The sequence below is a fragment of the Abramis brama genome (assembly GCF_963993115.1).
Source record: "Abramis brama genome assembly, chromosome: 11".
NCBI lineage: Eukaryota > Metazoa > Chordata > Actinopteri > Cypriniformes > Leuciscidae > Abramis > Abramis brama.
In genome coordinates this window covers 37,905,942-37,931,356 of record NC_139973.1, presented here as the reverse complement: position 1 = coordinate 37,931,356, position 25,415 = coordinate 37,905,942, and the positions used below count along the sequence as shown (strand labels likewise).

General features: G+C 36.6%; 2 protein-coding genes across 2 annotated transcripts in view; both read left to right on the top strand.

Annotated features, from left to right (window-relative positions):
- Positions 1 to 15,479, top strand: part of col28a2b (collagen, type XXVIII, alpha 2b) — a 29,640-nt gene extending 14,161 nt beyond the window's left edge. The window contains exons 12-36 of the mRNA XM_084128830.1: positions 2,648 to 2,716; positions 2,795 to 2,863; positions 2,956 to 3,024; positions 4,021 to 4,089; positions 5,177 to 5,245; positions 5,346 to 5,414; positions 5,529 to 5,597; positions 5,751 to 5,822; positions 5,914 to 5,982; positions 6,766 to 6,837; positions 6,960 to 7,028; positions 7,973 to 8,041; positions 9,014 to 9,082; positions 9,217 to 9,285; positions 9,376 to 9,444; positions 10,596 to 10,664; positions 10,752 to 10,820; positions 10,902 to 10,982; positions 11,241 to 11,276; positions 11,355 to 11,391; positions 12,234 to 12,791; positions 13,550 to 13,806; positions 13,934 to 14,129; positions 14,859 to 15,050; positions 15,142 to 15,479. Coding sequence (XP_083984956.1) covers positions 2,648 to 2,716; positions 2,795 to 2,863; positions 2,956 to 3,024; positions 4,021 to 4,089; positions 5,177 to 5,245; positions 5,346 to 5,414; positions 5,529 to 5,597; positions 5,751 to 5,822; positions 5,914 to 5,982; positions 6,766 to 6,837; positions 6,960 to 7,028; positions 7,973 to 8,041; positions 9,014 to 9,082; positions 9,217 to 9,285; positions 9,376 to 9,444; positions 10,596 to 10,664; positions 10,752 to 10,820; positions 10,902 to 10,982; positions 11,241 to 11,276; positions 11,355 to 11,391; positions 12,234 to 12,791; positions 13,550 to 13,806; positions 13,934 to 14,129; positions 14,859 to 15,050; positions 15,142 to 15,149 — 2,544 coding nt within the window. The 3' untranslated portion in view covers positions 15,150 to 15,479. The remainder of the gene's footprint in view (positions 1 to 2,647; positions 2,717 to 2,794; positions 2,864 to 2,955; positions 3,025 to 4,020; positions 4,090 to 5,176; positions 5,246 to 5,345; positions 5,415 to 5,528; positions 5,598 to 5,750; positions 5,823 to 5,913; positions 5,983 to 6,765; positions 6,838 to 6,959; positions 7,029 to 7,972; positions 8,042 to 9,013; positions 9,083 to 9,216; positions 9,286 to 9,375; positions 9,445 to 10,595; positions 10,665 to 10,751; positions 10,821 to 10,901; positions 10,983 to 11,240; positions 11,277 to 11,354; positions 11,392 to 12,233; positions 12,792 to 13,549; positions 13,807 to 13,933; positions 14,130 to 14,858; positions 15,051 to 15,141) is intronic.
- A 1,193-nt stretch (positions 15,480 to 16,672) lies between these two features.
- klhl41b (kelch-like family member 41b) lies at positions 16,673 to 23,329 on the top strand. The gene is made up of 6 exons (XM_084128833.1): positions 16,673 to 18,254; positions 19,115 to 19,272; positions 19,389 to 19,496; positions 20,541 to 20,726; positions 21,199 to 21,345; positions 22,840 to 23,329. The coding sequence occupies exons 1-6, from the start codon at positions 17,151 to 17,153 to the stop codon at positions 22,949 to 22,951; spliced, it is 1,815 nt and encodes a 604-aa protein (XP_083984959.1). The 5' UTR covers positions 16,673 to 17,150; the 3' UTR covers positions 22,952 to 23,329.
- The last annotated feature ends 2,086 nt before the right edge of the window (positions 23,330 to 25,415 follow it).

The following is a 25,415-nucleotide window of genomic DNA, read 5'->3' as shown; positions in this document are numbered from 1 at the left end:
AAGCAGACACATTCAGCAGCACGTGTTTATTTTGGTGCCCATATTAACACAGGCTTGAAGACGAGCACACTGACTTTATATTCAGGAAATATGACTGAATCCAGATCCGTTCCATTTTCCAGGGATCCGTTCTATGTTGATTAAATGCCATTGTGATTTAAATATGATCACCCTCATGTCGCTGTAAAAACATAATGAGAAATATTGAAGAGTGGTAGCGTTGTTTTTCCAGTGATCAGGGACTGTCAAGATGCAAACCCTTGCTGGCTGTAACAGATTTTATATAATTGATACCAAGCTGTGTATTTTGGGCTTGTTTAGTATTAAAAGTCCAGCATATTAAATCTTTTTATTTGGGATATTATTGGTATTTTGGTTACAGAATTAACTGTATTGGGCATTTAATTCAGCGTAAACACGTGTGGCCGCCCCGTCACAGGAAGGAAAGACTAAAACATTTGCTGTGTTCATGCCATATCGGAACATGTGACGTTCTATGTTGTTAAATTGTCATTACGAGATCTATGAGGATGTGAACGCTTTTTATAAATTTCAATCTCGTGTTGACAGTAATAACAACATGGCGTGAACGCACCTATTAACACATTCATTAGATTTTATCATATCGGCACAATAATATATTTTTTTATTACCCTTCTTTAAACACATGATTATCTGCAAGATCCTATATCGATATTTGTAATATTTGTTAAATTTGTATGTAGATGTATTGTATGTAGAATCTCAATACATGCAGTCATAATTTGTTTTTGTTTTTTACTAGTGGGTGCAGGACACTGACTATAGTTCATTTATGTAAGTGAGGATAGCAAAGTAAACTGTGACATATTATACCCAAAAGTTCTTCATACAGTGACTACCAGTAAAATGTATACAAATTTTGGACTAAAAGTGATTCTGACCATGTTTTGCTGAAGTGTTTTTTTCTTTAATTGCTAATGCAACCTTTTTACACACAGACTGAACAAAAGTAAGCACTGCTTGATAACTGGTTGACCTAAATTGGTATTATATAATTATGTAGTTAAATGTAACAGCTGACAGATATTCAACATAATTCATCTGTGAGATAGTCTAACAGAAGGTGAAATATAAATTAATTTGGTAACTCTGAGTCCTTGTCATATTTTATTACCATTTTCTAAACAATAGCGAATAAATTGTGATAATGTGAGAAATGTTGAAGGTGTCTGAATAAATTTTGGTTAAATTTTGACTAAGTATATATTGAGTAAAACATATAGTGCAGTTGCAGTTACACTGGTTTGCAGTTAAATGTCTGCCTCAGCCGGTTTAATTATATAAAAGAATCTGATATACATTTATTTTGAGATTGTATCGGGTTGTTCTGTATAGACATACGGTAATAATTTTGTTTGTGCAGGTCTAAAAGAAAAAGAAAACCCTGCAGAAACCCTTACCAGCATAAAATGAGTAGTAATTAACTCTAAACTAGTGTTGTCATGATACTGGAACTATGATTCGATACCACAGGGAAAACTGCCATATGCAGTATGCCGCCATACAGATAATTTGTCATTATCTCATAAGTTTTTTAATAATTTGGGTAATTTGGCTGCAATAGCTTACACATAGAACAGGGAGGATTTATTTGAATCGTTGATCTAAATTTACAACAACAAAAAAAGACACGTAAAACAGTCAGTAATAAAATAAATAAACAAACTGCAAGCGATAGCACAAATAAACGCAATAGAATAAAGAGACAAATGAAATCACTGTAATCACTGCATCACTGTAAACCCAAATAAGTTGGCAAAACTCAAAAAATGTAAGGCAATCAGTTGCCTCAAATGTTTTAAGTTAAGAAATTCAAAGTTTAAGTAAGCAGAACTTGCCGATTTTTATTTTGTACTTATACATTTGAATTGTTCTTAACTTGAAATGTTTGAGTACTCTAATTCATACATTTAACGTATAACTTTCATGTAATCTCAATGTGAACACTTTTATTAGTAAAAGCTTTAACAAGCTAGTTTACTAACATACTAATTTGTTAACATGTTTACAATAGTATGTTATACAGTAGCACTTGCTGTATTAGTGCAGCAATTTGAAGGTTTTATTTGCTCTCAAATCAAGCATGCACCACTTGTCACCATGATGGTCACTATCCTAAAACCAACATTAACAGAATTCTTCTAAATTAGCATAACAAAACATTAATCACTACTAAATCTCCCACTTAACATTAATCTTGCACAAAAAAATATATATATTACACTTAACTTTAGCATTTACTCTCCATTTCGAGTGCCATCGGCAAAGCATGCTGTGAAATAGACATCCCAGTCATTTCAGTTAAACTTAAGATCATCTAAATTAAAAGAAATAATTGAATAAAACTCAAAACAATGAAACAGTTCAGTGTACTTAAAATATATCAGTTCTGTGAACTTGAAAGAAAAAGAAAGTGCTAAATACTAAAAAAGTTAATTTGACTGAACTAATTAAGTTTAATTTAAGTTTGTCCTACTCAAACCAATCAATTATTTTGAGCGTTAGGGTTTACAGTGATGGCTGAGATAAGTGGAGAGCATTGCGTTCGCAGATTACACTTATATTGGATCTGTTGTCATTGTTCTGAATGGTTCTGCTTCTTCAGGGGGAGAGAGGCTTTCCTGGACCACCAGGAATACAGGGCGAGACTGGCACTGGGCTTCCTGGACCAAAGGTTGGCCTGAATTATATATAAAAACCTATGATATCTGGAACCCAATGTGATCATAACGTGTGTTTCCTCAATCTGTAGGGTGATGTGGGGTTCCAAGGCAGAATGGGTCCTCCCGGGCCTCCTGGGCTCGGCGAGCCGGGTCTACCGGTAAAGATGTGCAATTTGTTAATGCTCACACTAGGGGGCGCAATCGACACCGAACACAGTATAAAACTCTACTATCATGTTCACCTCTACAGGGGCCACAGGGGCCGCAGGGTTTGCCTGGAGAGAAGGGCCCTACAGGAGAGGGTTTACCGGGGCCAAAGGTACACACATCACTGCACGCAGTTTTAAGTGTTTTTATAATTTTTTCCGATTCAGTGTGCATGAGTCATATCAAGGCTTTTAGGCAAGGCAAGGCAAGGCAAGTTTATTTATATAGCACATTTCATACACTATGGCAATTCAAAGTGCTTTACATGGAAAGGAATAAAAATAATCACAAAATAAAAGCAAGGAAAATTAAAACAGTTATTCAAAATGCTTTACATAGAAATTAAAATATCACACTATGGCAATTCAAAGTGCTTTGCATAGAAAATGAGCACAAAATAAAAGCAAGGGAAATTAAAACAGTTATAAAAGGAAATAAATGAGATAAATGATACATGATAAAATGAATTAGAGTATAATGAATTAAAGTAGTAAAAAGATGATAAACTTCTCATCTGGCAAAACACCGGTGTATCTTATTTTGCATATAGTTTTACTCTTTTAGGAGGTTTAATGTTTATTTTTAATGCAAGCCGTGTCTTGTGTGCGTGTTTTATATCAGAGAACCTTTGAAATGTCTGAACTTTGTGTCCTTTGGCTTCAGTTTATATTCCTGAGTGATCCTGCATTCTTTCATCTGTTTTTTTAATTAAATAATGGAACATAATCAATCCTGCTGTCGTTTGACTCTGCATGTGAAAAATGCAGGGTGTGTCAAATACTGTTTATTTATGCATTTGACAGATGCTTTTCTACAAAGCGACTCAAAGTGCATTTAGTGAGTGTTACCTTGGAATCGAACCCATGACTTTGGCATTGTTATCGCTCCAGTTGAAGTGTGTTGGCACAGGGCAGAATGAGTGATTTTAACTAGTGGTGTTTAAGGCAACCATTATTAACAACCACAACATCTTAGCAACCACGTAACAACTCCCTGGCAACTACTCAGATACCATATACTGATACACTGAGATAATTTAAACTCAGAAATTGCTAGTATATTTCAGAAATAATAGTTATTAGATGGTTTAAACATTTGTCTTTCACAGGGTGAGAGGGGTCTGGAGGGCCCGAAAGGACCCAGAGGACCAGCAGGTCCTGGCATTAAAGGAGACAAGGTAAAACATATAGATGGGCTTTCAATGACACGTCGATGGCATAATTTTTATTTTTAGGTGAACTATTCCTTAAATCGCTTTCTCTCTCAAGCTCATATCTCATGCATGGGTTTACTGTAACCTAAAGCTGCTGTATGCTAGAAGTTTTGTTTTCTTCAGAAAACACTGATGCGGATTCCTTTCTCAGTATTCATCCACATTTGAAATGTTCTTAGCTATAAAAAGTTTGTGTAATGTATTTGTAGGGGTGGGCGATATAACCAAAATCTTATTTCATGATATGAGAAATTTTATTTCACGATAACGATATATATCACAATATAGTTATTTTTATTTTATTTTATTTTTGTTATTAAAAATAACAAAGAAGCAATTTACAAACAATAGGACAAATACAATATAACAAAAATAAGAATTAAACAAATTAAGTTTTTCAGGTACAATAGATGTATTTAACATGCAGTTAGAAATCATCCGGTTACTTTCACTTGAGAGATAATAGGCTGTGTTTACATGAATACTCCACATAATGTGCATTTTGAAATAATTGCGTAAAAGAGAACTGAACGAACTGAGTTATTTTTCACAGCATATTGCACTTAATAACTCTTTTAACATTGGGCACGTCCCAAATATGTGATCGCTTTCTGAGAGTGGCATCTTTCCATTCGCGCACTTTATCAGTCAATTCCTTTTCACAACTAATTGCGCTTAATAATTTTTTTGTCTCATTCATGCGTTTCATCACTAAAGTGTCAATAGTGCTGTGCTACTCATATACTGTATTTATATACCACGATATACACGATGTAGCAAAATCTCTAACAATAGACATTTTATGCCATCGCCACAATATATATACAGTAATATCTTCTTATTTGCACAATTTGCATCATTGAGCCCCTCTCTGTGGATGTTTGGAGGAACATGTCACAGCATGCAGTTCAGTCACTTCTCAGCCTGTGGCCCAGACATATGAATAATATCAATGTTGTATCTACTACACATTCCAAATCATTTTAATAACTAGATTGTACATGAGCTGACAAATTTGCTTATGCATTATATTTGTGTTTATTCCCTTCAGGGTGATATTGGTCCTCCTGGGCTTCAAGGCCCAGTTGGGCTTCCTGGAGAAGGGATCCAAGGACAGAAGGTGCTGACAAACTTATGATCTGTGCATGATGGCATAAAAACGTTTTGTATATCCATAGCCAAGAATGCATTGATCATTTTTCACATGCTGATTGTTTTAGGGTGTGGAAGGACCACGTGGACCCCCGGGAAGCAGAGGGCCGTCGGGCGAGGGCTACCCGGGATCAAAGGCAAGAGTTTCCCAACATGCTATAAACACAATTGCCAAATAGTATTAGGTCCTGGATAAACGTTATTTGATAACATATGGAAATGTCTGTATGTTTGCAAATGTGCTCTTGAAGGGTGACCAAGGTTTACCAGGTGAGAGTGGTGCACCAGGAGAGAGAGGAGCAGGAGAACCGGGAGCTAAAGTAAGTCTTCTTCACTTTACTATTAAATCAACATGAAAACATTTGTTTTTTATATGCACATTAAAGAATGTAGTTGGCTTTTACAGTGTATATATGTGTATGCTCAACTCCTAATGATCCTGATTTTCAAGTATTGTCTCTATACATGTGTAGGGGGAACCTGGAGCTCCAGGGTTTTCAGGATTACCAGGATTACCTGGGGAAGATGGAGCTCCAGGACAGAAGGTACCAGTCTCACCTTAGTCACTGAGACACTTGCTCAGCATCAACACATCAGAAGAAGACACTCATTGTTGTATCTCTGTGTGTATTTCAGGGAGAACCAGGAGCCTCTGGGTCGAGGGGCCCTGAAGGGGCAGCAGGAGTGGGCATCCAGGGTGAAAAAGTATCTCTTTCACTTTTCTCACGTTTACCTTTCTAAAATCTTAACCCTATAAAGCCTACTGTATCACATTTCTAAGGCCTCTAAATTATCAGGATGATCAAAACTTTGCTGTAAAACCTGTTGCACACAATCTACTACATGCCTTCTGTCGTATGATTGTTGCTGTGAAATCTTTTATATTGTTAGTAATGTTTCAAGATGAAAGCTTACTGGACTGGACTTTGGTTTACTTGATTATCTATACATTATGTTTAGAAACATCATGGTAAAATTTGATTATCAAATATGATCAATCAGGCTTTTAATGAACTTTTATTTGTTTATTATTGCATTGCATTATATGATTTGCCCTCCACAAATACAACTACAGAGCTTTGATCATAAAACTAAGCATTTAAATATAATTTTACCGAGACATATTATTGGGAAAATAGAATGAAATCTGATATTTATATGCATTTTATGTAAGTAGTCTGCTAAACTGTTATAAAAATCATAATCATAATTTTATCTTACTTTTTGGTCACATGCTATATGAGCCATAAAGGTTTGATGTATCAAATATGACACTCAACAAAAAGCACACATGCACATACACTTTTTTTGTCTAAAGGTTCAACGAACTGTTTAATATGGACTTTTATTTAATATGTTAGGCTTTACAGGGTTAAAAAACCCATGAAATGAAAATTGTTGCGTGTTCTTGTTTCAATATGGTGTTTTACTGTGAACGCCAACTTGATGCTTATTGATGTAGTGTTTTGTTAATGTGATGTTGTGCAGGGTGATCAGGGTCAGCGGGGAATCCGTGGGTTAGCAGGGCCATCAGGAATAGCTGGACCCTCAGGGTCAAAGGTGAGGGAGATCAGTGAATCTGGAAGATTTTGTCTTTTGGTTTATTATATCATACAAAATGAGTTTGAGGGTAAAAATAACTAAAATAATTTTCATTCTGTTTTTAATTAATGTCTTTGTAGGGAGAGCCTGGTACCCCTGGGCGACTGGGTTTACCTGGACTACCGGGACGTGCAATACCAGGAACAAAAGTAAAAGCTTTTCTATTTAAGTTTTTTGGTATTTGCACTATAAAACAAAGAAAACTTAAATTTAAAGTTACTTTCAGACTTTTGGACCACACAATATATATATATATATATATATATATATATAGCGCATTTATGTGCCATTAAATAGTGCATATGTGCCCTATATAGTGCATTATGTTCCATTCAAAATAGTAATTTTGTGAACAAGTGACCGATTTTAGCCTCAGCGTCTATTTGTAGTGTAGGGGGCGGAGCTTCAGATTCTAGAGAGCATTTGATTGGACAGAAAATCTGATCAGAGTGATGTCATCAAAATAGTTGATCCATATTGGCAGAAGTGAGAGACTGTAAGTTTTGAACACTTATATCTTCTAAATGCAAATTTTGTGATAGTTTTAGAGCTCACTAGCTTATAGATAACCGTACGGCCAATTTACTCATACTAGGTCTTCATTGGCTGCCCGCAAATAATGTCTACTTTGATCCTCAAACACTTTAGTTGTAGCTGAGACTCTAAGAGTTAGTGTCGACATGTCGAGAAGACGATGTTTTCAGCTGCGAATCCACTTTGCATGAACTTCAAAAGGATAATTGATATGGAAAAACCAGCGGCATTGTTACTGTTCATATCACTGTGTATCAAGCTCTGAGGAAGCCTCCGGAGCTGAAATTCAGATATGGTGATATGCATTTTGTTTCCAACATGCGCTGTAAGCGGTCGACCATCATAACAGATTGGGCTGTCTAACCAATCAGAGCAGAGCAGACTCTCATAAAGGAGGGGTTTAGAGAGACTTACTCATCGAACAAACAGTTTTTAGACTCTTTGAGAAATTATGTGATGTGCAATGCATATTATGAGAAAATTAAAGTGTTTTTGACCTTGGATGCATGTAAACCTGTTGTAGGAGACTTTAAAATAACATAATAATGTCTCATTGTAGGGTGACCCGGGCCCATCGGGTCCACCTGGTTTAGTAGGAGAGACAGGATATGGACTTCCTGGACCAAAGGTACTTTTAATTCTTATTTATTTTTAAAGTTGTAAAATAAATATTTGACTCTGTTATTAAAGGATTAGTTCACCTCAAAATGAAAATTTCCTGATAATTTACTCACCCCAATGCCATCCAAGATGTTCATGTCTTTCTTTCTTCAGTGGAAAATAAATTAAGTATTTTGAGGAAAACATTTCAGGATTTTTCTCCACACAATGGACTTCAATGGCAACCAGAATGTTGAAGTTCAAATCAATGCCGTTTCAAAGGGCTCTGCACGATCCCAGCTGAGGAATGGGGTCTTATCTAGCGAAACGATCGGTCATTTTCTAAATAAAATAAAAATGTATATACTTTTTAACCACAATTGTTCGTCTCGTGCTGGTCTGCGATGCGCCACATATTACGTCATCACGTTGGAAAGGTCACGAAAAAAAGAAGAAAATAATAATAATAAAGGTAAAACAAAGATGTCGGATGATTTTGAAGTTGGAAGAGAAAATGAGATGGAATTTTTCACCCTTCCCTACCTTTTTGAACAGGAGTACACAGACAAATAACTTAGATAGATAGCATGACGCATGACCTTTCCAACGTGATTACGCAATGCGTGGCGCAAACCAGCACAAAATGAACAATTGTGGTTAAAAAGTATATACATTTTTATTTTTTTTAGAAAATGGCCGATCGTTTCGCTAGATAAGACCCTGTTCCTCAGCTGGGATCGTGCAGAGCCCTTTGAAACGGCATTGATTTGAACTTCAACATTCTGGTTGCCATTGAAGTCCATTGTGTGGAGAAAAATCCTGAAATGTTTTCCTCAAAAAACTTCATTTATTTTCCACTGAAGAAAGAAAGACATGGACATCTTGGATGGCATTGGGGTGAGTAAATTATCATGAAATTTTCATTTTGAGGTGAACTAATCCTTTAATGATGTCAGTTCTTGATCAAAGTTCATTGGATAGCTCATGCTTTGTTTCTCAGGGTGATCGTGGTGACCCTGGTCCTCTTGGTCAAAGCGGCCCTAAAGGCGACGGCTATCCTGGTCCCTCAGTACGTTAAACATCCACAAAATCCTATTGAAATCCCTTTCATGTTCATGGCATCATAGGAATCTTCATTTTTCAGCATGAGGCTATATTTTGTTGTTGTTGTGTGTGTCATTTGTTTGTTGGCTTCCTTTTCAGGGGCCTCCTGGTGTCCCTGGTCTTCCAGGAGAACCTGGTCAAGAGGGCATCGGAATACCAGGACCAAAGGTAGGATGGTTCTTATGTTTCACCCTAAAGTGAAAATATTATGAACATATAGTGTGTAAACACAGATATTTTATCATGACTGTGTCTCAGGGTGATGTTGGCTTCAGAGGTTTACCAGGCCAACCTGGACCTCCAGGGGAAGGACTGCAAGGACCACCCGTACGTCATCAAACACAGTCCGATAGTGATGATGTGTTGAGTTAGCCCTTGTCAATCTCTCTCAGCCCTTCTTAGTCTTGATTTACAAATTATTGCATTAGATATTCTCCCATTGTGCCATAAGATTTCAAAATGGGATGGGTAAGATGCAGGCATTATAATTAAATAAGTAAAATTTATTTAAAATGTGAAAATATAAAATATAAATTCTAATATTTACACTACCATTAAAAAGTTTGGGTCAGTAAGATTTTTTTTTTTTTTTTAAAGAAATAAATGGCTTTATTAATCAAGGACACAATAAATTTCAACAAAAGTGAAAGTAAAGACATTAAAAAACTGAAAATCCTGAAATAATATTAATATAAAGCAGCACAACTGTTTTCAACATTGATAATAATAAGAAATGTTTTTTGAGCAGCAAATTATCATATTAGAATGATTTCTGAAGGATCATGTGACACTGAAGACTGGAATAATGATGCTGATATATATGATATATATATATGTTCACATAGTAGAAAACACTTCTTTTAAATTGCAATAATAGTTTTTATTTTTAAATGCTGTTTTTACTGTATTTTTGATCAAATAAATTCAGCCTTGGTGATCAGAAGACACTTATTAAAAATATTATCAACCACCAATATATAATATTGGTATATAATTTATATTTTATAGTACGAAATATTAAAGTGCCATCTGCAAACAAATGTAGATGGTGCTTTTCTCATATTTAATAGAGATAAGTTGTAATAAGTAAAAAAAATTGCACAATTTCTTTAAAATAAATGACCCTTTCTTTGTTTTATCTAATGCAATAATATTCAGACATTTTTTAAGTATCTAAATACCTTTTTGGAGACACTGTATATGCCAGAGCACACTTTCTTTGGAATACATCCCATTCCTCAAAGGTTTCATCGATTACCACATCATCTTAACACCACATTTATCATAGTACTGTATCCATGATCGTATAGTCACAGCCAGAAACACACATGCACCTGCCTCAAATCTTATACATATGTCCAACAAATCCAGATAATGTAATCCAGTGACATAAACGTCATTCCAGATGTCCGAGTTCTGCTTTTATCTCTGCATGAATGAGTTTTAACTTTTGATTTATGCTGAATAATCTCTCTCAGGGCAACATGGGAAGACCAGGACCTCCTGGGCCAGCTGGGACACCTGGACAAGGCATACAGGGTCCAAAAGTGAGGCACTGGCATACACACATCATAAAGATTTGAACACATATCTATATCTAAACCTAAGCGCACATCTTATATACTCTATTACAGGGAGATCAGGGGTCGCAGGGTGTATCCGGGCCAAGGGGACCTCCTGGAGAAGGAATTCCGGGGTCAAAGGTCTCAGGTTTTGTTATATAATCTGTGTTACATGATTGAATATTCAAATATTGTAATGTAAGGTCCATTTGTGTTTCTCAGGGGAATCGTGGAGGTCAGGGCGAGAGAGGGATGAAGGGAGTTAAAGGTGACATGGGAGATTCTGGCATTCCTGGACAAACAGTTAGTAAACTAACCTCAGCGTTAACAGAGCATTTATAATCGGTCATAATACTGCACGTACGAGTTTCTGTTTCATTTAGGATGCAGCCTAAACAGTAGACTGCAAAATAAGTTGTGGAACCAAGCCATATAGTCATAATTTATTATTTAGGCTGAGTAAAAGATAGGCAGAATTATGTTTATAAAAAATAATCTCAGTAGTGTCATTAATTATTTAATGAATTAATTATTGAATCATTAATTAACTTACTTTTTCAGGGTAGGCCAGGAATCAAAGGAGACTCTGGGCTAACGGTACGTCTTTCACATCATACTACAATATTCAAAACACACTGTGCATATTTCACTCATTCAAATGATGTTTGTTTTTAGAGGGACGACATCATCAGATTGATCAGGGAGATTTGTGGTATGTTGCATCCCACATTACACTTAATATACAATGTAATATGCTTCGTTCAAAAGTTTGGGGTCGGTAAGATTTTTTTTTGATGATTTTGATAAAAGATTCTTCTGCTCACCAAGGCTGCATTTATTGATGAAAAATACAGTGTATTGTGAAACATTATTACAATGTTTCTGTTTGAATCAGAGTTATTATTGTTTTATTATTGTTTTATTAGTATTTTGAATTAGCTTTTAGTTTTATATTTTTAGTTTTCTTGTTCATTTTGTTTTCTGTATATACAAATGTGCTTTTGTCATTGTATTTAAAAAAAAAAAAATATTGCTATTAGGTTTGATTTATTTTTATTTCAGTTTTAATTTAGTTTTAGTTTTTATTTATTAGCATTTAATAATTGTAGTGCTTCAGCTTAAACTTATTTCAGTTTATTTCCAAAATGTCTAATTTTCCTTTAGTTTAAGTTTTTCAACTAAACTAAGTGTCACATAATCCTTCAGAAATCATTCTAATATGATGATTTGATGCTCAAGAAACATTTATTATTATTATCAATGTTGAAAACAGTTTTTGTTCATATTGTTGTTGAAACTGTGATAATTAATCTTTTTCAGGATTCTTTAATATATAGAAAGTTAAAAAAAAACAGCATTTATTTGAAATCTAAATTTACATTATAAATGTCTTTACTGTCACATTTGATCAAGTTAATGCATTACTCAATAAAATTATTAATTTCTTTAAAAAGTTTTACTGACCCCAAACTTTTAAATGGTAGATAATATAGCATAATTTTAGGCCAGTCTCACTGGTTTTAAGTTCATGAAATATACTGTACTGTCTTTCAGGCTGTGGAGTCAAATGTAAAGAGCGTCCTATGGAGCTGGTGTTTGTGATTGACAGCTCTGAGAGCGTTGGGCCTGAAAACTTTGAGATCATAAAGGACTTTGTGGCCGCACTAGTGGACAGACTCACTGTGGGACGTAATGCCACTCGAGTTGGCCTCGTTTGTTACAGTCTTGAGGTCCAGCTTGAGTTCAACCTCGCTCGCTACATGACCAAACAAGATGTTAAAGAAGCCATACACAGGGTTCCCTACATAGGTGAGGGCACGTACACCGGCTCTGCCATCCGCAAAGCAACTCACGAAGCGTTTTACAGCGCGAGGACGGGTGTGAGGAAGGTTGCCATTGTCATCACTGACGGGCAAACAGACAAACGTGAGCCTGTGAAGCTGGAGATCGCTGTTAGGGAGGCGCATGCAGCCAACATTGAGATGTACGCTCTGGGGATTGTTAACAGTAGTGATCCGACACAGGAAGAGTTTCTCCAGGAGCTTAATCTCATTGCGTCGGACCCTGACTCTGAGCACATGTACGACATAGACGACTTCAACACCTTGCCAGGTAATAGATACAGCAAGCTTGAGGCTGAATGCCAGTTCACATACTTCTACTGTATGAAAGTACTTCTGGTGATGGGAAGGTACATACCTTTGAATACTGAACGTATGGATGTGTGCAGTCTGCCGACAATATGTGCATGATGCTTTTTCCCACAGAATTATTTTTTCCACATCTCTTTTTATTTTTAATTATGATTTGATTGCACTGCTAACAACTTAATACATTTTACACACATACTTAAATAAACTTTAGTATTAGGATAATAACTGCACTTCACTTAATAGAGAGATCATGCGGTGCAGAAATATGCTAGAATCATTCATAGTTTTGTTTCATTACCAGTACATGATATATCATTATTATAATTTTTTAGATTTAAACACATACATTTAAAAACTGCTGCGGAAGATTCTTTTATAAAAAATGTTTACACTGTTAACACACAGGGTTGTTGACATGGGGAAAAAATATAGGTGTACTATTCTGACACCTTTAGCATACTATTTTCAACACCGTATGGTTATATATATATATATATATATATATAATTTTTCAAAGTTGTAAATATAACAGATTTTTGGAGTATGTTTTACAAGAAAATATTATTTCTTTCTTTATACTTTAACATTTCATGTTTAATTCAATGTGTTACTTGCCATTTTTGTAATCATTTGTGAAATGTACTGACTGAAAATTATTTTAAAGTAAATATATAATATTTCCCATTTTTCTCCTCTTTTTAATTGTCCCTCATACAGCTCTGGAGTCCAAACTAGTCAATCAGCTCTGCGAGGATGAGAACGGAGCACTTATCTTCAGTCGCATTAATGGTTTTGAAAACGGATATGGAATTAATGGGAACCGCATCAATGGGAACGGCAGGTATAATTCTGGCACCAACATAAATGAAGGCGACAGAGAGAACAAGGGTTCACAATCTGGGATGAACACTGTTACTCAAGAGCGCGGGAAGGGAGAAACGTTTGCTGTAACATTTGGTCCAGACATTAATAAGGTTAGTGCACTGAAGAGAATGAATGGATTTTTATATTTGTACTCTAATTTAATTTTGTTTTGAGTGTTTTGTGTGTGTGTGTGTGTGTGTGTGTGTGTGTGTGCGTGTGCGTGTAATGTTCCCTTAGGAGGCTGAGCGTGTAACTGAGACACCAGACATAAACACTTCAGAGCAGAGCAGCGGTAGAGGAGATACTCCAACATTCACTGGGACATCCACAAATAGCAGACCTTCATCAGGGACATCATCATCATCCACAACTGTGAACTCATCATCATCCTCAGTGCTGTATATACCAGCGCCACGACCACCGTTACCTAAAGGTAAACACATGACACACTCACTAATACAATAAAAAATACACATAAATTTGGAGTCAGTAAACATTTTATATATATATATATGTGTATGTATGTATGTATGTATTTATTAATTTTTTCAATTAATAATTTTATTCAGCTAGGATGCATTAAATTGCTCAAAAGTAACAGTAGAGACATATATAATGTTTCAAAATATTTCTATTTCAAATCAATGCTGTTCTTTTGAACTTCTATTCATCAAAGAATCCTGAAAAAATGTTTCACGGTTTACACACACACACACACACACAGAAATATTACAGATCCCAAACATTTGAAATTTGGTGTGCATAAAAATACAAAGAGTCACTTTTCACAAGGCGGCAAATTCCTGATTTTGTAGTTACTCATTCATTACTTACTTGCCTACTTACATTAATGGGCGAAATCCAATCGGAAATAAAACCTAAAAAATGTGCCATCTCTTCTTTGGACCATGCATTTAGTCACATTTATGGTGGCAGAGAGAGAGCTTATCATGCTGCAACTAAAGAAAACACATGCATATAGAAAAAACACCAGCTTTGTGAAGGGATTCATGTGTTCACTTTCATTTTGGGCACATAAACATTATCTGGAATTCGCCCAATAACAAAAGCAAGTGACCAAGTGACATATTCTCAGACATTGCCCACCAGACAGGAACTGAAATGTAATCTTGCTAAACATTGTTTTTACATCTATGTTCAGAGTTTGTGTCTCTGGACCCCCGTTGTGAGCTGCTCCTGGATCAGGGCCCTTGTCGGGACTATAACATCCGATGGTACTACGACCGGCAGGCCAACGCCTGCGCACAGTTCTGGTATGGAGGCTGTGATGGGAACCGGAACCGCTTTGACACAGAAGAAGAGTGCAAGAGGACGTGTGTGGTCGTGAGAGCAGGTAAAACACACTCCTGATAAGTAAATATTACAGCAAATGAAAATGGACACCAGTTCCTGCTATTTAGTCACACTATTTTCTTTGCATTTAGGAGGCTGATATCAATTGTGGATACATTTTCCTTTTTCTGTAATTCCTCACTTATCCGACGGACCTGCACTGAAAAACACAAAGCATAAAAATGTTGTAGGAAAGGACATTTATTATGGGACATTGTTATGCAACAGTAGCTAATCGAGAACTGTGAATAATCAATATTGTAATATCGTACACTGTTATAGTTAAACAACATTAATTGAATTGGCATTTATGTAATAAATGAAATGTGTTCTTGATTTTGAGAACTAATGTTTTCAGTATCAGTGAAAGTTTGTAATTTTTATCTCGTACTGTATGTACTTTTTGTAATAAAATATTTGTATGTGGATTAATGGCTTGGCTGTTACACTGTCAACAAATTCAAAAGTTCTGTAATCCCATGTTCACTAAATGACGCTGTATTTTATGTTCCGCTCAAGGAGGATTTGTGCTCCGTTTTACTGAACTCTGGTTTTTATTATAATAGATTTATAATGAGGTAACGTGTGGTTCTCTTGAGGTTAGACTGCCATCTTCTGGAAAGAAACCATATTGTGATATTGTGATGTCCAAAGATGACGGTAATACTTGATCCGTTAGCATTCACATTCATCTCAGTGGCAGTTGCATGGGATGCATTCTTGGAAGTACATGACCTGCCATTTTTGTTCATGTGACTAATTAATTTGGAGCAAAGGGTTGGCGTCTTAGCATAGTCCAGTTAGCTTCTTGCTACTGGTGCCCATACTACACCATTATAAACATTATAACACCTCTTTCTCCATTTTATAATCTTTCCACAAATGTATATGCATGAAATTCCTGGATTTGGTTAAATATAGTTGGGCACCAAGATAATCAATCCCAAAATTCTAAGAATGCAGCATCCAAAAAAAACTTACCACGGCTAAAGTCTATCTGTCTTAAAATATGACATCAAGCTGGTATATTAGTAATTTATCTCTGTTATTAATATCTCCTCATGCTTTAACAGTCTCACACATCTGTCCCTTATGCTTTGACTTAAATTACACATGACTCCTTCCCCCAACACCTTTCTGTCTGTTTTAATTTTAGTAATAGTGTCTCTAGTCTGACTGCCGCTCTCCCCTGAGCCCTGAGATCTGCCCATTTTCTAGGTTTGGAAAAACATGGAGTCCAGTGTATTTGTGATTGTCAAGTTCACACATCCTTTTGAAAGGCACTCATATTCCAATGAAGTTCAAATGATCAGTTTGAGATGTCTTTGTATTGACTCCAATTATTGTTTAACTAGGAAGTATTCATCTTTGTACCTTTAGGGGTACAACAACTTGTCACCGGGGCAGTATAACTTTGTAGCTTATCTACCCCTAAAATGTGCATATTAGTACCTTAGAGTAGTAATATGTACCTTTATGTTACTACTATAAAACTTGTAGGGGTAAATAAGGTACAAAGATGTCCCTTTGAGCTGTACAAGGTACAAGTTTTGCACTTTTCTTTCTTTCAAGTGTGACTAACTACACTCAGCATTTCATCTCCTCCCAGGATCTGACGCATGTATAATAAAGTTGGGGGGACTCGAGGCACCGAGTGGTTGAGGCAGCTGAAAATGTCTCATCACCTGTTGTAGTCGCAGCTGTCTCTAAACTCTGCAAGCGAACCCTTCATTTATGTGAGTAATTGAACTCAAAGACTCTTGCACAGAATCTTGTAGACAAAGTCTAGAAGAATAGAATTGGATTGGTAAAACTTGCAGACGTGTGGCTCGTCCTGTGACAGCTGGCGTCTTGGCTGGCCATCACATTGGGATCCCCTTCTTCACAACCAGGATTGAGGGATGACAGAGGCAGTGGGGGTGGACAAGAGCGGGAGGGTTATATTTAGAATGGCAGGATTAAATAACAACCCCTTCACCCTGGGAATCTTTTCAGCTCTCTGTCCTTTTCCAGCCCGGACGGTGTGGCGAGCAGACCTGCAGCCACTTTCTCCACTTCTTTCTTCTCTAGCCCTTCATTTCCCATCTTGAAACACAACAACATGGATCCCAAAGCCATAAAGGAGGAGCTGCGGCTGTTCCAGAGCACCTTGTTGCAGGATGGACTGAAGGAACTTCTGAATGAGAACAAGTTTGTGGACTGCACTTTAAAAATCGGCGACCGCAGCTTTCCCTGCCATCGCCTGATCATGGCCGCCTGCAGCCCCTACTTCAGAGAGCTCTTCTTCTCCGAGGACGGCAAGGAGAAGGACAGCGGCAAAGAAGTGGTTCTGGATGACGTCGATCCCAACATCATGGACATGATCATCCAGTATCTGTATTCGGCTGAGATCGACTTGACGGACGACAACGTTCAGGAGATTTTTGCAGTGGCGAACCGTTTTCAGATTCCCTCAGTGTTTACAGTGTGTGTGAACTATCTTCAGCAGAAGCTTTCGCTGTCCAATTGTCTAGCCGTCTTCCGGCTCGGCCTTGTCCTCAGCGTTCCCAGACTCGCCATAGCGGCTCGCGATTACATCGCTGACCGTTTCGAAACCGTGTCTGCCGAGGAGGAGTTCCTTCAGCTGGCACCTCATGAGCTTTTGGCCCTCATTGGTGGAGACACGCTTAATGTGGAGAAAGAAGAAGTTGTGTTCGAGTCGGTGATGAAGTGGGTGCGCAGCGACAAGGCCAAGCGTGCCAAGAGTCTAGGAGAAGTTTTCGACTGCATCCGCTTCCGCTTGCTTCCGGAGAAGTACTTCCGGGAGAAGGTGGAGAACGATGACGTGATCAAGGCCGATCCTGAACTCGTGAAGAAGCTGCAAGTCATCAAAGATGCCTTCGGAGGAAAACTCCCCGAGAAGAAACCCAAAGAGAAGAAGGAAGGAGAGGCCGGGGAAGAGGAAGAAGAGGAGCTGCTGCCTGGTTACTTGAATGATACTCGCAGGCTGGGGATGTACGGACGAGATCTGATCGTTATGATCAATGACACGGCTGTTGTGGCGTACGACGTGGCCGAGAATGAGTGTTTTCTGGCTGCCATGTCAGAGCAAGTGCCGAAGAACCATGTGAGTTTATGCACCAAGAAGAACCAGCTCTTTGTCGTCGGGGGCCTGTTCGTTGATGAAGAAAGCAAAGAGTCTCCACTGCAGTGCTACTTCTACCAGGTACAAATCAACTTTGAAAACTGGGTGTTGGTGTGATGGTAACCAGACTAGGTTTCTTAAACTAGCTTTACCTCCATAGTCTATATGCTGGTCCACCGGCATTTATCCAGTCTGGACCAGCATGGAAATATTCTTTTCATCAGTCTTTAAACTAAATTAACTCGCATCTGCAAACTTAAATAAATTTTCAAGATACTTTTATGGCATTTTTTTTTTTTTAACAAATTACGGTAACACTTTACAATAAGGTTCAGTTTGTTAACACTGGACATCATGAGCTAACAATGATCAATAATTTTACGCATTTAGGTTACGTTATAGTCTACACTAATACATTTTTATTATTTCAAGTTTTATAAATGAACATGAATGTTGTAAACCAATATTAATTACCTATGTATGTATACCTATCAAGTCAAGTCAAATTTCTTTGTATAACACTTTTCACAATGCACATTATTTCAAAGCAGCTTTATAGTAAATCATGACGTTAATGTTTATAATATCTTGATCTCTTCATGCCTTATAGTCGCATTTAGCAAATTAGAGCTGAGCAATAATATAGTTTTAATTTTGTAACAACAAGCAATCAAGAAGTTGAGATTTGCTAAAGTATACATCACCCTAACTTTATTTAAGAGCTGGGTGATAATATGTAAACATGAAATATCTGAAATAATATGCATATGTAATCAATATTAGCCTATATTTTTAAATGAGCATGAACCTATTTTATGAATGTAAAAATATTGTTAATTTTTAGTTCATGATATCTAATCTAATGTTAATGAGTTGAATCATAGTGAACCGAAGTGTTGTGGAATTTATTTGTCATTTTAAAACTATTTTGTCGTCTCCAGCTGGACAGTATCGCTGCTGAGTGGACTGCAATGCCCCCAATGCCCAGCCCTCGATGCCTGTTCAGTCTGGGTGAATGTGAACACCTGCTGTTCGCCATCGCTGGCAAAGACCTGCAGACCAACGAGTCCCTCGACTCAGTCATGTGTTATGACTCTGAGTATGAATGCATCTAATATGTCCATCATTTTGTCTGTTCGACTGCTGATTCTGCCCTTCACACATGAGTGGGCTACTGGCTCAGGCGTGTGTCTTCAATGTTTCATTTCATTGCAGAAAGATGAAATGGAGCGAGACCAAGAAACTTCCTCTGCATATTCACGGCCATGCAGTTGTCTCACATAACAAAATGGTGTACTGCATTGGAGGAAAGACAGATGACAAGTAAGTGTGTGTGTGTGTGTGTGAATGAGTTCACTGGTGCTCTCATTCACGCATATGGTGTAGTTCGCAGTTGTCTGTGCTCCATCAAAGTTCCTCAACAATCCTCTGTACAATGTGACACTTAAGGCAACAGACGGCAACAGACGCTTCGTTGGGTTTTGTCAGATCAGTATGTTACCCCTGTCGGCATCTGCCGGCTCTCGTTTTCACCGATTGAACATGCTGAACCTGCATTTGTCAGTCTTAGAATGTCTGAGAAATGACGTACTGTAGTTGGTCTGTCAATGCAGTGTGAATTGGCCTTTAAAGCACTCTTATCATGAGGAATCAATTTTGCGTTCATCTTCATGAAAATCAAATCTTCATCTTCAGTCCAAAAAAAGCATTTATTGACATCGAGCAGCTTAGACATTATTATTACTAAACACCTGAAGAACTAGAGTGAGTAAAAAGTAAAGAAACTGCGCCAAATCTTCTCTGTCTGTGTAGAACCTTCTGAAGAATTATAATGTTTAGAAAAAATGGCTGAAGTTTATTTTGATATAAGTAAATAATAATAACAATTATACAAACATTTATGTAACATTGTATAAGTATAAAAATAATCAAAAAGAGTCAAAGTCAGTTTGAGTAAGTTACTAGAAAGTTACTCTTTCAAATAATGTGCACCAATTAATTTTTACACAATTACACCAAGCATTTGTATTACAAATGTATATACAAAGTTATGTCATGAAACTTTAGAGTAACTCAATCTGCCAGCAATCACATGATTCTCTATCGGACACAGCTGATTGGTTCCTGCTGTATCAGTAGCCAATGAGCTTACTGTTTTGCATCTGTAGCAGATCTATTCTGCCAAGACCAAACATATCAACATTGTCTTATAACCATTACCATGCCAAACACTCGAGAGTTGTCATGACAGAAATAAAGTTATAAAGTTTTGATTTTAAGTTCAAAGCTAACACAAATCAGTGCCCTGTAAATCCCTTTTGATGAAAACTTCTGAAAGTAAATAAATCTCTCTTGTCTCTCTCACAGCAAAGCTGTCAATAAAATGTTCGTGTACAACCACAAGCAGTCTGAATGGCGAGAACTGGCTGCTATGAAGACGGCCAGAGCAATGTTTGGTGCCGTAGTTCATAAAGGAAAAATCATTGTAGCCGGGGGAGTGAATGAAGAAGGACTCACAGCTCTGTCTGAAACCTACGATTTTGGAACAAACAAGTATGATTCCACACCATTGTTATTTTAGTATTATTTATATACTTTTATAGTATTTATTTTAGTTAAAGTTTTAGTCATTTTGTTATGTGTTTTTGTCATTTTTATAAGTTTCTATTTAGCTTTCATTTATTTTTATTTCAGTTCTAGTTTTAGTAATGTTAGTACTTTTAATGAATTTCAGTTTTTCAGCGACTATTTATATTTTATTTTATTTCAGCTTCATTTCAATTAACGAATAGTTCTAGTTTTAGTTGACTATAAAGCACTGTTCCTCACTGCGAGTAGTGCGCCTGAACAAACTAAATCGATATTATGTTCTTTACAGGTTTGCTTGCCACACAAAACGATAATATTTACCATTCTAGATGTTGTCTTCTTGTCAACATCTAGCCATCTTTTTTCATCTCTTCACTGTTTCTGCATGTAAAAATCTATACAATGCATTAAATGAATTAATATAATTTGCTCTCAGGTGGGACACATTCACAGAGTTCCCCCAAGAACGCAGCTCTGTGAATCTTGTGAGCACCGGAGGAAACCTCTTCGCAATTGGCGGCTTTGCTATTGTAGAGCTGGAAGACAAAAACATCGGACCCTCCGAGGTCACTGACGTTTGGCAGTAAGTCATCCTGATTTTGTGTCATCCAACCAATCAATCAATCAATAAATAAACCAACTAATTAGTCAAGTTCCAATAAAGAGCCTTGGAATAGAACTGGATGTCAAAATATAAGTAATATTAGTAAAACCCTAAAGGTAACTTATGTAAGATTTTTTTATTGAAGACATTCAGTAACAGAAGTGCAAGCCAAATTTCGCTGCATTTAGACCTTCAAAGATTAAACATGTCAAAGAAAACGGGGCATTGTGATGCTACGCGCTACACTGAAAAAATTTTTTTTTACTTGAAAAAAGCTAGGCAACTTTTTTCACTCAGAAAATGCTAGTAAATTTACAAAGATTTGCCAAGTAAAAACCTAAACATATTCATCAGTAGCTTTAATTAGAAATCTTTAAGTTAAATTTACTTGGAATATGGAATTAAGTAAACTTTACTTAACCTAGTTTACCACAGAAAATAAGTAATTTTAACTTGGCTAGTAAAAGGTTGATTAATATCGATTTAGTTGAAATTTCCTTTGCATTACATTTCACTCAAACAATAATATTGAATTATACCAGTCATTTATAGTATGTGCTTTACTTAGATTATCTAAGTAATTTATACTACAGCATGTCAGATGTTAAGCATCATGTGAATGCAAAGACCTCAATACTTAGTAGACAATACACAATGACGGTAACACAGCAGAAAATTTACTCGAAATGTCACAAAATGGCAAGTTACTAATCCTGACAACAAAAGCAATGATAAAACAGTGTAAATACAGCTGGAAACCAGTGAAAAATTAACCTCATTAATTATTCAAGGTCCAGTGCATGATGGGAACCCCAGTATCAGAAAAGCTGAGTAATTTTTACTTAATTTTATTGAGTTGATATTTACGCTTTCATTTCTACTCGCTTGAATTAAGTACTGATATGGAATTTACTTCGTTTTTTTAATTCTTGCCTGAACTAACTTTTTCATGTAAATTACATTGTTTTTTTTCAGTAGTATTTACTTCACCAAAAAATATTTTTTTACAGTGTACAATGGATGTTTCAATACCGTACAACATCATCACGCACCCATTCACAAAGACAAATGTACCAGTTTATAATGTTAACATTGATATGTCAAGTTTAAACAGCCTCAAACTATTGTGGTGCATGTAAAAAAAAAATGCGCCCGGTGCAGATCTGTTGGATGGGTTTATCATAGTCAACACGCTCGCGTTCACTTTAGACAAGAGTGCTAGTCTACTCAATTGCTTAAATGACACATAGCAACACAGCTAAAAGTATTCCTACTTTTACCTGTTGAGACATGTCTCCACAAGCACCCATAAGAGCTGTGTCTGCAATGTTTGAGTTGGGGAGGCGCGAATGAATGCTGAATATGCTGTATTTTAGTAATTCCCAGGTGCCATTAGTGTCGCAGAAAGGACATACTTCATATGTAAACAGCTATTGATACATGACGCGTGCATTGACCTGCTTTCTTTCACAGGTATGAAGATGACAAAAAGACATGGAGCGGCATGCTGAGAGAGATGCGCTACGCTTCTGGCTCCTCTTGCGTTGGCATGCGTCTGAATGCGGCCAGGATGCCCAAACTCTAAATGAAACCCCTCTTTTAAAGTGTGACTCCATATGGTCATGTGACCTTTGACCTCAGCACACAGCTGTCCGTGGTCATTTAAGCACAGTCTAAAATGAGAAACCAATGGAACTAAAAGTGCAAAAAAGCTTTTTGGGTTCTCTAAAGTAGTTTTTCTTTTACATTTTAGACTTAACAGTTAATGTGAAATGAATGTGTATGTGTGTGAACAAGCCATTTTTCATTTAATGCCATGACAGCAAGAACAGGTGCACGCCTATTTCTGTGTTGTTATTATACTGTAATAAAAATAAAAACTCTAGTATTCTACTCCAATACTAGTTGGTTACTATATGTATATGCATTTTATTTTGTAAAATAAACATTTTTAAACCATATCAACTAACTTGTGGTGTTTTTCTAGCACAGGTGATTTCCCTGATAATTGCAAAAATAAATAAAAACTATATAGATTCTGGCTAGTCACATTGTTTTTATAGCAACAAATTTGTATTATTTGTTGATCATTGACTTTTTAGTTTTCATATATTACACTGCTTTTGTGAAGTTGAACTACTATTTCTTTCAGTACTGGGTGACCGGGATCGACAGCTGTGGTTTGGACTTGGGTATAGAAGCACAAAGATTTGGTTCCATTGCCAAAATGACTCACTGTGAGAAAGAATCATAAAAAAGTTTTTAAATGAACATACAGAAGATAAACACAAAAAGAAATAGGGTTTAAGGTCTTAACGCAAAGCAGTGTTTGCTGTCAAAGCATCAGAAGAAACATCTGACTGTCTTCAGGTGGGACAAACATGTCCGTCAGAATCCAGCAAACACGTTCTGATGCCTGAGAGAAGATGGTGTTGGTTTTGCCAGAAACATCCTGTTTGTTCCTGTCTGGTGTTTGCTTGAAGAGCTTCATCGCATCACTGATGAATGTCAGAATCATGAGCATCTCTCACAAATCTCATATATCAACTTAAAACCCTGTCAGTGTCTGAACACTCACCTGCTGGTGAGTGGTACATCACAGCTTTTATTTTGTCCTCCTCTGATGCATTTGCCTCAGCCAGATTCTCAGTCTGTTTCACAGGCATGTGCAATGTTTTAATGTTTATCACTGATATGCTGAAGAGCAGAGACACACAAACCTCCTGGAAGAAGCTGCTTGTGTGTGTCGTCATGAGATTTCTTTATTATATCATATTATATATGATATTTTGTCTTACATTACATTTACATTTAATCATTTAGCAGACACTTTAATCCAAAGTGACTTACAAATGAGGAGAGTAATAGAAGCAATCAAACTTTCTTTAAAAACAATCAAACAATCAATCTTTAAATGTTTTTAAATTATTAAATTACATTTAAAAACATATTTGTATAGTACTGCATATAACACAGTATGAGAGTTACCTGTTAGGAGTTCTTTTTAAGTGTGTGTTATAATTCATTATTGTATTTATTGCTTTTCTATTGTGTTTTTATTTATTTTATTTTATTCTTTTTAGTTTTACTGTTTATTTTATATTGTATGTACAGCACTTTCGTGAACACCTGCTGTTTTAAAAAGGTGCTCTATAAATAAACTTGATTTGATTTTGATTTGAAACAGCAAATATGCAAGTGCTGTGACCAATCCCAGTTAGTCTAGCACAGTACACGTAGCAAGTTATTATTATTTTTTTAAATAGATAATTGTAAGTATAGATATATGGGTCAGATATATGGGTCAAGTGTTTCCGAAAGAGATGCGTCTTCAACAGTTTCTTGAAGTCAGGTTGAGATAGGCAGGTCATTCCACCAGCAGGGAACAGCAGGTAAAGGTCTGTGAAAGTGATTTTGTGCTGTTCACGTGCAGAACGCGAGCTTCTGGAGGGCACATAGGTCTGAAGTAGGCCTAATGTGTTTATATAGGGGTACAGAGCCAGTGGTTGTTCTGTAGGAAAACATCAGTGCCTTGAATTTGATCCGAGCAGCGATTGGCAACCTGTGCAAGTTTATGAAGAGAGGTGTGACGAGCGCTCTCTTCGGCTCGATAAAGACACTCTTGCTGCAGCATTCTGGATCAGTTGCAGAGGTTAGACAGTGCATGCTGGAAGACCTGCCAAGAGAGCATTACAATAAGTACGTTTCCAGTGAAAAGGGTAAAGAATCACCAATCTGCTGGTGAAATAAACAACACAGAGACATGAACGTAAACCAAATCTAAATGAACACGCAGGGTCTTGAGCGTCAGGGAATTAATGAGAGTTTTAGTGTATAGCATTGCATTATACAGCAAAAGAAGATGTTTTGAAGAATATGGGTGACCAAACAGTTTCTGGTTCCCATTGACTTCCATAGACTAAATGGAAGGAAGTCAATGGGACCCATCAAAATATCTGCTTTTGTATTCAGCAGAAGATAGAAATCCATTCAGGTTTGGAACAACTTGAGGGTGAGCAAATTATAGATTTTTGGGGGTGAAATATCGC

Coding starts and splice junctions, on each gene's coding strand:
- klhl41b (XM_084128833.1), top strand. CDS start 17,151: ATGGATCCCAAAGCCATAAAGGAGGAGCTGCGGCTGTTCCAGAGCACC. Junction 19,497..20,540: donor GGAGGAAAGACAGATGACAA/GTAAGTGTGTGT, acceptor TCTCTCTCACAG/CAAAGCTGTCAATAAAATGT. Junction 21,346..22,839: donor GAGGTCACTGACGTTTGGCA/GTAAGTCATCCT, acceptor TTTCTTTCACAG/GTATGAAGATGACAAAAAGA.